The sequence below is a fragment of the Ceratotherium simum genome, chromosome 17, assembly GCF_057802395.1.
Source record: "Ceratotherium simum simum isolate JZ-2026a chromosome 17, ASM5780239v1, whole genome shotgun sequence".
NCBI lineage: Eukaryota > Metazoa > Chordata > Mammalia > Perissodactyla > Rhinocerotidae > Ceratotherium > Ceratotherium simum.
This window is the reverse complement of record NC_141916.1, coordinates 25,698,219-25,710,814: the sequence shown is the minus strand read 5'-3', so window position 1 is coordinate 25,710,814 and position 12,596 is coordinate 25,698,219. Positions and strand designations below refer to the sequence as shown.

At 41.3% G+C, this 12,596-nt stretch overlaps 1 protein-coding gene and 1 long non-coding RNA gene across 5 annotated transcripts in view; one reads left to right on the top strand and one right to left on the bottom strand.

Annotated features, from left to right (window-relative positions):
- Window positions 1–229: 229 nt before the first annotated feature.
- Window positions 230–9,080, top strand: LOC147914758 (uncharacterized). The gene is made up of 2 exons (XR_015554959.1): window positions 230–2,127; window positions 5,067–9,080. It is a non-coding gene; the product is annotated as an uncharacterized LOC147914758 (long non-coding RNA).
- PRICKLE1 (prickle planar cell polarity protein 1) overlaps window positions 5,636–12,596 on the bottom strand; it is a 103,082-nt gene continuing 96,121 nt past the window's right edge. For all 4 annotated transcript variants that reach the window (XM_087442546.1, XM_087442545.1, XM_087442547.1 and 1 more), the window contains exons 6-8: window positions 11,454–11,640; window positions 9,648–10,511; window positions 5,636–7,486 (exon numbers count right to left, since the gene is read on the bottom strand). In XM_087442546.1, the coding sequence (XP_087298672.1) occupies window positions 6,627–7,486; window positions 9,648–10,511; window positions 11,454–11,640 (1,911 nt within the window). In that variant the 3' untranslated portion in view covers window positions 5,636–6,626. The remainder of the gene's footprint in view (window positions 7,487–9,647; window positions 10,512–11,453; window positions 11,641–12,596) is intronic.

The following is a 12,596-nucleotide window of genomic DNA, read 5'->3' as shown; positions in this document are numbered from 1 at the left end:
TGCCTGAGGAAAGGGAGAGAATCCAATGACCAGAAAGACACAGTGTGCCTAAGTGGGAAGAGTCCATCCTTTGTGACCAAACCCCTGAAAAAGACACATTGGCCAAATGTCTGTGACACCTTCAAGTGGGCCCAGTGCCAGCCAGCTGGGCTTCTCCCTGGCACTGAATCCCAGATGCCCTTCTCTGCCCGTACCCTGCACTTGCCTGATGGGTAAGGTGGGGAAAGCTGAGGCCAGAAGAGATCAGCCCCTAGTGGATGGAGAGGTGTGTGTGTAGGGGGAGGGGTGAGAAGATGCAGTTCCACGGAGCTGCCCCTTACGAGGCTGAGGTATCTGATTGTGCTCCAGCTTTTGATGTGTTTCTTTTCCTGGACAGTACTGAGTGTTAGCCATGCTGTGGGCTCATGCTGCCATGGTCTCCCACCACCACAGCCTGACGACATCACAGCGGGTGGTGGTCTGCTGAACACTGCAGGGCTTACTCGATTGAGAGGTGAGTCTTGTGTGAGAATCTCCTTTTCTTTACAGCATAGGAGCAACCTGACCCACCTCAGGGTCCAAGAGGAGACAGAGCTCTCTCAGCATCTCATCTCCTGGGGCAGCTCGAACTCTGCAAAGGCCCTGCCTCCATGGCCTGCCTCTGAGGTAGGACTGTTGAGTGAAGAGGAGACATTGTGCGCCCACCCTAGTAAGCTGGGGGTAGGGGTTTGGGGCTAGTCCTGCTTTCGCAGGAATCTCCCATTTTTTAAAACTTTGTATTCTGCTACTTCTGTAGCGTAGAATCTAGTGAACCATACTGGCTGTAGCTTAAAATATATTTCAGATTTAATATACTAAATACTTTGTAGGATTCTGAGAAGCACCATTTTTTTCAGTTATTTCACTATCTGAACAAGGTCAGAACCACCATTCTAGTGTTTTTTGATTCATAAACACTTTCACATGTAGTAAACTGATGAGGATTTTATTCTCCTTTTACAGTCAAGGGCAGGAGAAGTTATAACTTGCCTAAGGTCATACAGCTGGAAGTGGCAGAGCCAGAGATTTACCCAAATATTTCAACTCTAAACTCAGTGTTCTAGGAAGAAGTGGAAAAGTTTGGTGGTCATTCAGAATTAGGTTCAAATCCTGAATTCAGCACACGTTAGCTGTTTGATGTATGTGCAGTTAATGTGTAATGTGATTGTAATGGGTAATGTGTAAAATAACTTTACAAAAAACTTATGAGAAAATTCAAATCCTAGTTCAGTAGGTTTTTCCTGTTTTTCCCTTTATCCTCAGTGGCTACTATCTTCCATATTGGTTCCTAGGACTTCTGCTTTGGAGCTATTTTAGAAAACACCTTTGAGGTTCATAAGGGGTAGTTAGTAAGGGGCAAGAAGCCTGTAGGGTTACCTCCCCCATGGCCACAGCACAGCCCAGGACTCAGCTCTTTGGCTGCTGCACCTGGACCCATGGGAACTTTGACAAGAGCCTTTAAGTGGAATGAACCTGGTAATTCAATTTTTCTTCTAGGAACCTAGATTAATTAAACATAGTTAAGACCTTGTCAGCTTTGCTTATAAGACGTTCAGAGATTCCAGACTATGATTGCTGCCAGTAGCAGCCCTCTGAAATGTAGAAAAAAATCTTACTTTTCATCCTGGTAATTGGAGAGAAATAACATGACAGAGGAAAATAGCTTGCCTTCCACATATTCTATGCAACCTCCAGACTGTGCAATCTCCAGACTGTCTGCGTAATGAAGATAAAGCCAGCTTGAAGCATATGCACCGACAGGGAAATAACCATCTCCAAACTTCTTTTTCATGCTTTAGTTTAACCTCTGGCTCATCAGAATCCCAAGCATTACCAAGCCTCTTTAAAGTTCCCAACTCCAGTGAGCCACGGTCTTTGGAGGGATCATCCTTTCAGGAATCCTTGCCATGCTGGTAAATGAAAGAGTCAGAAAAAGGAAACAACACTGTGCTGAGTGGGAAGACTTCTCTGTTGACTGACCTGATAAATTCAGTTCAGTCTGCACAGAATACTGAAGCTGGAAGGAAACCTTTGAGATGGTCTAGCACTCTCATTTTACAGAAGTGGAAACTGGGTCAGAGCACTCCACCTGCTGAGTTAATGAGAGAGGTGAGTCTTCTAACCCAGATCTCCTGAATCCTGTAGTCCAGTGTGCTTTGCACCACTGCAGGATCCGCTTTGTGGTGGATTTATATTAGACTAATAATCATCTTTTCCAGTGTCAATTGCTTGGTTCATTTATTTAAAACACTCAAGTAGCATTTAAGAGAACTGGTTTCATATTCTGAATGGTACTGTTTATATTGCTGCAGTCAAATGATTTCAGAGAGTAGATTGTGAGTTACTTCTAGAGTTGGCATAACAGCACTTTGTGCACATACACCAGTAGAGAGTGAAATTTCCTTTGCAAAAAGAAAAGTTGAGGCTCAAATTGATCCCCAAAATGGGAATACTTGACCAGCTAGCTGAGTCTGTTCAAAAAGAATAAATCAGCTCTAATCCTGTGACTAAGTCTCTATGTACCCAACGTGTTACTTTTCCTACACACTTCCTTCCCAAACCATTTTGTGAAAGCCATCCTTAAACTTTATTCCCCCGGAAAAGTTTCTGATTCTATGGCCTTGGCAAAATGTGAGCTCAGGGGTGCAAAATTCAGTTTGCTCCTGCTTATTTCTCCTTGGCTCAGTTTACCTGGAAGCCTTCCTAACATGTTTGAGAGTTTGCAGAGAACCCATGTGACTGTACAGGAGCGTGCCTTCTGCTTTTAGATAGTTCCAAAGAATGGCCCGAGAATCTAACTAGGCAATTTGACTAATTAAAAAGGATTTTTATCATAATTGTGTTACTAGAACTGAATTGATAATGAGGCTCAATGGAATTTTTTTTTTGATCCCAATAATTTTTTTTTCTTTGTGCATCCAAAAAAGGTCACATTTATATCTATAAACAGTAATTAGTTGTGCCTCTTAGGGCACAGCTAAGGGATAAGGGAATCAGCTTCAGGCTCAACTTATAACCCATGTGTTGGAGACTTGCTGATGGCAAGCTCATTTTGTTCCACGTGTTTCAGAAATGTTTGAATTAGTTGCTAACATTTAAAAACTGGGATATTTCACAAAAGTTCAAATTCTTGGCTTCTCTGGAAAAATCTGAAGGTCTAGCAACACTGATTCTCCTTTCCTTGGCAGTAGTCAAGTGTCCATTAGAAAGAAGCTCAATAAACCAAAGTGTGCCCACACTATGTTACTAAGGCCTGCACTGAAGCGCTCTGGGCACTCCTGAACTACGTCCACACCAATACTTCCAGGTCCCGTCCTCCAGGACTAAGTTGGGCAGGGACGCGTGCACACATGGAAATCTGTTTTGGGTGCCCATTCCAATGTTACTACCCTTTTAAGAAGGCCCATGATTCCTGTCTAAAGTGCGAGGGTTAGACAGCACATGATATCTCCTTTCACTTCTGGTACATTTTATTTAACTCAGGAAGTAGAAAGCAGAGTGTCAAGAATAGCAAATGCATACACAAAACAAATCATTTTCTTTTAATGAGAGCTAAAAGGAGTTCCTATTGACATTCTATCAGCATCACTCCGTGGGCCTTTTAAGCAGAATGTTCTCCAATTTGATCTGAAGTGAGGAAAATGCAACCATTAGGGTTCTGCTTCACCCCTGTAGAGATTAAAGGCAGTGTTTTAACATTTGATATTTATCTTGGGACCAAATTTTAGAGTTTAATAAGAGTGCAGGGTATCTGGTCATTCACTAACTAAATCTACAAACACCTTTTAGCAACTATATGCTTAATTTTCTTGCCTACTTCTTTACAAGACTACAAGACAGTGCTTCCCTTTCTTCGTTATTGTTATGTAGTCGTCTTTGTTAATGCTACTAACCAAGATTTAAAATCTTTAAAGTTTACGTTATTATTGTGAATAAATATTCCTGCATGTCCTTAAACCTTTGGCAACCTATATAACCTTTACCTAAGGAAATGAAAAAATAGGGTGATTGTTGCCAGAAGCAAGAGCAACTAATCTTTTGAGAATGACTTGGAAACTACTGAGGACAGTGACTTCAGCTTATACCTGCACTTCTCCAGGCTAAGTATTACCTGTTTACTATTTGTTATCCATCCTTTATAAGCAACACATTGCAGCAGTCTTTTCTAAAAGGATGCCTACTCTTTGCAGCATAGGTTCTGAAAAGGTCTTCAAAAATCAAGAAATTTGCTAATATGTGAGTCGTGATGGAACAAGCACTCTCATACATCGTTAGTGTAAATGTAAATAAGAATTTCTTTTGGAGGAAAATTGGTGATATCCACCAAAATTTTAAGTGCATAACCTTGGTCCCAGTAATTATGCTGCTCAGAATGTATGTGCACGTGTGGTAGTGCAGGATAACGTATCCATGAAGAAATTCAAGTCCATCACTAAGGGGCTGGTTAAGTAAATTATGGTTTATCCAAAAGTGGAATATTATGCAGTCATTGAAAGAATGAGGTAGACCTATATGCACTAACGTGGAACGTCCACATATAAAGCGAAAAAAGCAAGCCTCAGCGTGTATAGTTTGCTACCATTTTTTAAAGAGATACGTTACATAAATATGCTTTGAACATCTGATGGATACACTAGAAATGGATAACAGTGGTTACCTCTGGGGAGGGGAACTGAGGGACTGGGGATGAAGAGTAGAAAGGAGATACCTGACTGTCTTTTGTTCTCTGAATTTTTTTTTTTTTTTTACCATATGCATGCATTTCCTTTTCATTGCTGATATGTTTTTAAAATGAACCAGACTAGGGAAATGATGATACAGTTATTGAGTAAAGAGCTCTCTCACCAGTGGTGTGTTTCTGAAGGGGCCCTGTCTAGCCCTAATACAAAGCCTTGACTATCCAGGGATGGGTATAGGGGACGCTGTAGACCACTGGTTTACCTGGATTCCTGTTCCTCCTCCCCACGGTCTAACAGCTTTTCCCCATTCTGGTCAATACGGATGACTTTACCTCTGTGCCTCAAGTCCTATTTCCCACCTACTTGTAGGGGCAAGTGGATATGCAGGAGTCACATGGTGGTCTGCTAATGGGAGAAGAATGGCAAAATAACCAAGGAGCAAAACGGAACTTATCTGGATGTGTTTGCAAAGACTTGTGTTCAGAAAGGTAGTTTGTTATTTATTAACCCTTTATTAAATACCGTCCTAAAGGTCCAAGACACTACTGTGACCTTAGTTAGGACTGAAATGTATGTGCAAGAATGGCACATATCAAAATATAAGCTGATTAGTTCAAATCCAAGAAAATTTGAAATAGAACCTCATATTAACTTGATGTAGTCAGTGGCACAGCATCCTCTAATTTAAAGATTTTAAAAGAAAAACATAACTAGAAGGCCCAGTTTTCAAAATTGCTCTTACAGGCGAACAAATTAGCTGGAAGATAAAAAGGAATGACCTCTCTGCAAATAATATATCTACAAAGCCCTCTGACACAAAAAGCAGATCCTTGTAGTTTTGGTCTCTTCCTAGGAGATAATCACCACCTTGCTAAAAATGGGAAAGGCACCCCCTTCCCCCAAGGGGGAAGAAAAACATTCACCCAAACAGCTTCTACTTGTTTTTACCATATATTCCAGGGGTATGTGTGGGTTTTTTTGTTTTTACATTTATACAGTTTACATTGCTTGACCCATAAATAACACTTGTAAGATTAATAGGGCCATAGTTTTAAAGAGTATTTACATAGCCCCACCATGCATACAGAGCCTTGTTAATATTGAAAAATCAAAAAAATTGAACTTTCCATCACTAGGCAATATAAATTTGACCATCTAAACTTATAAACCCTGACTAAAATACAAGCAACCATTTCATCCATAAATGCTGTTTCTGGTTCCCTAACAAATCTAGCACTGCAGTGTAACAAACATCTTGCAATTCAGGGATATAAAAATATCAGCTTTAAAATCTGAACTGTACAGTATGTACATTAATATTTGCACCATTAAATTAGGAATACACTTAAGTCTATGAAATACTACATTATAAATAGCAATGCTTTTTTCAATCTGTAGCTGGAGCTAATACAATACGTTTACCTGGCTACTGAGGACTGAAAGGGGCTGAGGTGGCCTCGCACGATGGGAAGCACAGTGTTGGCTGGGTCAGCGTGACTACGTGCATGCTGCACAACCAGACTGATCAGGACCTGGGCCAACCTGGCGTAGACGAACAACAAACACTATTGCTTTACAAAGGTGGCTGAAGTTCTCCATTATCTGAAATCAACACCCCTGTCCAATCACCTCATGAGAGTTTCTTGAAGATTCTCGAGGATTCTCTTGAGGACTGGAGACCAAAGCAGCTATATAAAACTGTAATGCACCTGACAGGCACAAGATGTTATGTCAACCTGGCGCCATCCAAGGAGGGTAAACTGGAGCAATCACACCTTCCATATGTTAATGTGACACTGTAAACAGCCGTTGGGGTCTCATTTACATGGGCAAAGCACTTTAAACTATTTTAGCAACCTTCCTATGGAAGAAAAAAGATGATTCAAGATGGTTAATGGCTAAGTTTAAACATGATCACCAGCTACTAGGTTAAGAAATAATACAGTTTTTGCCCTTGTGTCCCTTTTTCTTCTTAGATTTAGTTGTCCTCTGACCAAGATGAGGAGTAGGGAGCGCAGAAGTTGGACTAGAAAGGTCATCTGTATAGTAGGCATATCTCTGTGGCCGGGGCTGAGGAATTGGTTGTCCAAGAAAATAGCCTTCTTCTTCTGAGTCGGAGGAGGAGGTGGAGGAGGAACACCAGGAATCATCCTCCTCACCGTAGAGTCCCAGAAACCTGTGCACTCCCGGGTTCTGCAGGGCATAGTCGGAAGTGGCATGGGCATACTGTCCGTAGAGATCGGCATTCTGGATGTATGCTTGGATCTCCCGGGCACTTTTGTTCTGTATAAATTTCTCATAGTTATCAGGGGTGTAAAGCCGCAGTCTGTCCTTGGGAGAGTATTTTCTTTCTGTAACAAGGTTCAGGGCGTTGTCAGAGCGGGACTTCCTGCTTCTCCTGCGGCGATGGTGATGAGACCTGGATCCCCTCTCTTCAAAATGGTAGACCCGTCTCCGAGTCCTCTCACTCATTGGAGGCTGCCGGATTTCGATGTTGTCGTAGTTTCCATTGTCAATGACGTCATCTGAAAACTTGACTTGCTGTGGTCTGGACTGAGACTTGGATCTTCTGAGCACTGGCAGATGTACTGGTTTCTCCTCAGGCAGGATTTTTTCTGGACACAACTCTGAACTTAGACTCTTCAAGGACTCTGCGCTCCTGTGCAGCATGGAAGAGTTCAAAGTCCCCATATTGCTCATTTTCTCACAATCTTCTGCTTCCATTTCCTCAAAGTTTTGCAGAGAATATAACGATGGCCTCGGCTTGCTTTCTCCATCCACTGAAGCCCCTAGAAGAAAAGCCAAGACAAGATGTGATTCTCAATAATCCTAATATTCTGACAATTACTACAAACAAGCTACTGAAAGAAGCATTTCAAAGATAAATCTCCCAAATTTCAATATTTGATTCACACTCACTATGTAAAGCCAAGGTTCATATATACTTAATTGAGAAGAGGTATGAATTTTGTTATTGATACAAAGGCATAGCCTGTCTTATCAGCCCAGCTGTTTTGGAGCCAATTATAGCATATGGCATGAGCGGCCAATGTGTAAAAGCTCTTCATAAAAGTCCCAGCATTAGTTTATTAACATGACACGTAGAACTCCTGCCTCAATCCATTAAAGCCAGACTGCTTCATTTGAACACCTCCCAAATCAATCCCTTTCTTTGCATCCATATGGCTACCAAGATGGTCCTCCTCTTATGGTTGGCAAACCACAGCCCAAGGGCCACATCCAGCCCACAGCCTATTTGTGGATCAAGTTTCACTGGAACACAGCCCCTTCTATTTGCTTACATACTGTCTATGGTTGCCTTCTACAATGACAGCATTGAGTAGTTGCAACAGAGACTATAAGGCCCAAAAAGTACTATGTAGCCTTTTTCGGAAGAAGTTTGCCACTCACTGCCTAGACCTTCATCCAGTCCTCTTCTCCTTCAACCCATAAAGCGATACGCCACTTCCAGATTCATCTTATTTTAAAACTTCTCAAAACCGATATTGCTCTCCTTTGTTATAAATAGGGCCCAGGCAAGGTAAGATAAACGGACATAACCCAGCAGACTGTAAATGACCGTAGGGAGTGGTGCAGACTCTTGTCTACTGGAAACTACGTAACTTCATACTTGCTAAACAGAACCTGTTTTTCAGCCCATTGTTGTCAAGAAATGTCAGCCCTAATACTTTATGCGTACCCAGTGATGTCTATTTTTGATATTAAATGTTAAAACACCTATCAAGGCCTGGCAAACAGGAGGTACTTAATAATTTAGTCTCACCCACCATTCCTTGACTCCCCTTTGTTGTAGATGTGATCTTTGACATGTCCAACAGAAGCCAGGAGGGTAGCTGTCTTATCCCTCCTTGCCACTGCAGCCCCTGGCACAGGGTCATTCCTGGCTAAGGGCAGCTGCTAAAGCCCTTCCTGTCTATATTACAGCAACAGAACCTTTATGAACAGGCTGGATGTCATTTGTCTGACTATAAAACTAGCCATGTAACAGCATGTACCCAAAGACTTAATTGCAAATATGAGATTCAGAAGGGCTGGCTTCTAGGCTCAATCTTGCCTTTAAAAACTCATGTAAAGGGGCCGGCCCAGTGGCACAAGCAGTTAAGTGCGCACGCTCCGCTGCGGTGACCCGGGGTTCACCGGTTCGAATCCCGGGTGCGCACCGACACACCACTTGTCGAGCCATGCTGTGGCAGCATCCCATATAAAGTAGAGGAAGATGGGCATGGATGTTAGCCCAGGGCCAGTCTTCCTCAGCAAAAAGGGGAGGATTGGCAGATGTTAGCTCAGGGCCGATCTTCCTCACAAAAAAAAAAAACCATGTAAAGTTGGGCGTTTAGCCTCTTGGTAACTCAAATTTCCTCATTTGTAAAATGCAGTAATAACTGTATACAGCTCAGGGTCATTTTAAGGGTGAAGTGGATAACTGATATGAATGTGCTTTGAAAACAAAGTGAAATTACGGTATAATCTGGGTAAAAAATAGCTATTAATAGCTAAAAATAGCTTAGCTATTTTTGAGCTATCTATGGCCACAGGGCAATTCAGGAAAATATAAAAAGTGTTATGAGCTTATCAAGGGCACATGCTGATTTTCGTATCTTGAAATTCATATAGCATGATCCAAAGAGTCTAGTGTCTTTCAGATACAGATGCAGACTCCATTACCCAGATAAATCAATTTCCTCCTCTTCAAAATAGGGATAATAAAACCTACCCTAAAAGATTGCACTGACAATGTATTTTATATATATGCATACACGTACACGTTTGTTTTGCTATAGTGTCTGGCATTTAACTGAAACTCCTTCTTCCTTCCCATAGTCTACAGTTTTAAATAACATAGCCCCTCCTGGTGCTGAACTGTAATTTTTGGAATAAACTTTTTAGTGGCTCCTTTTTCAAATATCCCATAATCCCTGGATTACGTACCTGTGATATTAGACAAAGCCAAAGAATCCATGGAATCCCGAACACTTTGCTCTGGTTTCAAGTCTGACAGACACTCCAGGGAATCCTCATACCACTGTGTTTGATCGTGATTATATCCCGAAGCTCCATGGTCCAGATCTAGTTCCTGGAGCCTTCTGCTGCTTGCAGGGCCTGGGTGGCTGCCATAAGCAGAATCGCCCAGTCCATCTTGTGACTGTGCCCAATACATATCAGATTGGTATTTTTTACTTGCGAGGCTCTGGTTATTTTGCTTTAATTCAGTCTTATTTTTAACCATGTTATCAGATATCCAGTGCTCACTGGCTCGAATATCCATCTCATTGGGCTGCTGCTGAAAGAGGCTTTTATCACCAAACTTGAGGAGGAGCTGCGTCATATAATCTTCATGCTCAGCCCATTCTTCAGGGTCTTCCGGGGTTTCGTGCTCTACTCTGCCTTTCCAAAATTCTTCATTGACAAAACTTGCTCCTTGCCCAGAGAGACTCAGATCCTCCAATTTCCGAGAAAGGGTGTCGTCAGCATTGCCTGAAAGGCCAGGAAACTTGTAGTTCAGAGCAGGGGACAAGAGGAGAGACTGTCTACACTGATCCGCTGACCGACTGCTTTTGCCCATCCGGACACTTCTTCTGGAGTCCCTTGATCGGGCTGACTGAAATGCAGAGTCGGAAGAATCAGAGGCATGGACGTCTTCCCCAAGGCTGCATGTTTTTGAGCAATAAATCTGACCTTGTTTGGGAAGGAAGGGACACCCCAATAAAGAGGCTTTACACTGGGCACAAGAAAAGCACGCTTCTGTAGCATGCCAGTGCTGCCCGTCGTAGGTCATCTGTGCATGGTCAACACCTGTTTTAAACAAGGATAGAATAACAGGTTATACAGTTCAATGCTTGAAACAAAAGAATAACAAAGAAACAGAGAGGAGAAAGACTCTGGGCATGAGGGAAGTCTCAGAGGTGATGGAAATGTTCTGTATCTTGATACGAATATGGGTTACACCGGTACAGTTAATTCTCATTATTCGCAGATTCCGTATTTGTGAATTTGCCTACTTGCTAAAATTTATTTGTAACCCCCAAAATCAATACTCGCAGAGCTTCCAAGGTCATTTGCAGACATGTGCAGAGTGGCAAAAAATGTGAGTTGAGACGCATGTTCCCAGCTGAGAACAAAGTGGCACTCTGCCTTCTGTTTCAGCTCTTTATGTTAAACGAGTGACCAGTTTAGTGCCATGTTTTTTCACATTTTTGTGCTTTCTCTTGGCGATTTTGCTGTTTAAAATGGCCCTCAACCATAGTGCTGAAGTGCTGTCTAGGGTTCCTATATACAGGAAGGCTGTGATGTGCCTTACAGATGAAATCCATTAGATAAGCTTTGTTCAGGCATGAGCTATAGTGCTGTTGGCTGTGACTTCAATGTTAATGAATCAACAATACATCTTTAAATAAAGTGTCTTTAAACCAAAACGCACACGAAACAGGATTATATGTTGATTGGTTGATGGAAATGTTATGACCAGAGGCTCGCAGGAACCTAACCCATATTTCCCCTAGGAGCAAAGGTTCAGTGTTCAATAATTCAGTGTTCGTGGTGACTTTACAGAACGTGACTACCACAAATAATGAGAATCGACTATATATCCATTTATCAAAACTCATCAAATGGAAACATTTAAGATCTGTACATTTCACTATATATAAATTATGCCTCAATAAAAAAAAAAACAGTGGACAATCATAGACAGACTAATGGATAAGTGACAGCAGACAGGCTGGGCTATGGACTTACCAATATGCTCCCCACAGGTTTCACAGTACTCGGCATACAGAGACTCAAAGCAGCCACAGCAGAATGGGCGGCCGTCCTTCATGATGTACCTCTGTCCTCCTAGGACTGTTTCACACTCAAGGCAGCAGAAGTGTTTCATGTGCCAATGGCGACCCTCAGCTTCAGTGCACTCATCAGCAAAAATTATCTTTAAAAAGAAATATGAAACCACAGGATGAAAGAAAATCACTGTGAGCTATTTTAAAGGCTAAGTAACTGCAATTTCAGAGCAACTGACACTAGCTGTTCAAAAAAATCACTTAAGATACCTAACCTTGTTTCTCACAGGCTCAAGCTTAAATCTAACTTGATTCAGCTACAAAATAAGAGCAGAAATTTAAAATGTTGAAAAAAACCCTAAGTGTTTGCTTAAACTTCAAAAAAACAGAACAGATTTCTACATTGGAGCTAATTCATTCTGTCATATTTTTGCTCCCCAATCACACTTTGTTGGCATAATCTTGCAAAGAATACATTAACAATGAAATAATTTAGTGGTCTGTGCATGTTTTAATAGAAAGAAAACTCACAAAAACGTGGGGAATCAACAGTTATAGCTATCCCGATACTGGATCATGTGAACAGCCCTTGTGTAGATAATGCTTTGTTTGACCTGATGGCCAACTCCAGATTAAGGACTTTATTTTTTATATTTTTGGTTTCAAAAGAAGTTCAAATAGCACATCATTGAAAAAGCTTAAAAAATAAATAAATTTATAAAAGTATCAATGGAAAATTTACTGTCACTGATTGAAGGAGACTAAGGAGATATAATAAATAAATGCAATGAGTTACCCTGGATGGGATCTTGGAAGAGAAGAGAGACCTTGGTAGAAAAACTAGGAAAATCTAAATCAAGTCTATAGTTAATGGTATTATACCAATGTTAATTTCTTAGTTTCAATGCCTATACCATGGTTATGTAAGATGTTAACAACAGGGGAAACTAAGAGAAGGATATATAGGAACTCTCGATAATACCTTTGCAACTCTTCTATAAATCTAAAGTTACTTTAAAATAAAATGCTTAAGGGAAAAAAAATTTCCTTTCACACCACCATCCCTTCCCACACGCCCCAGGGTAACCACTGTTAACTTAGTGTA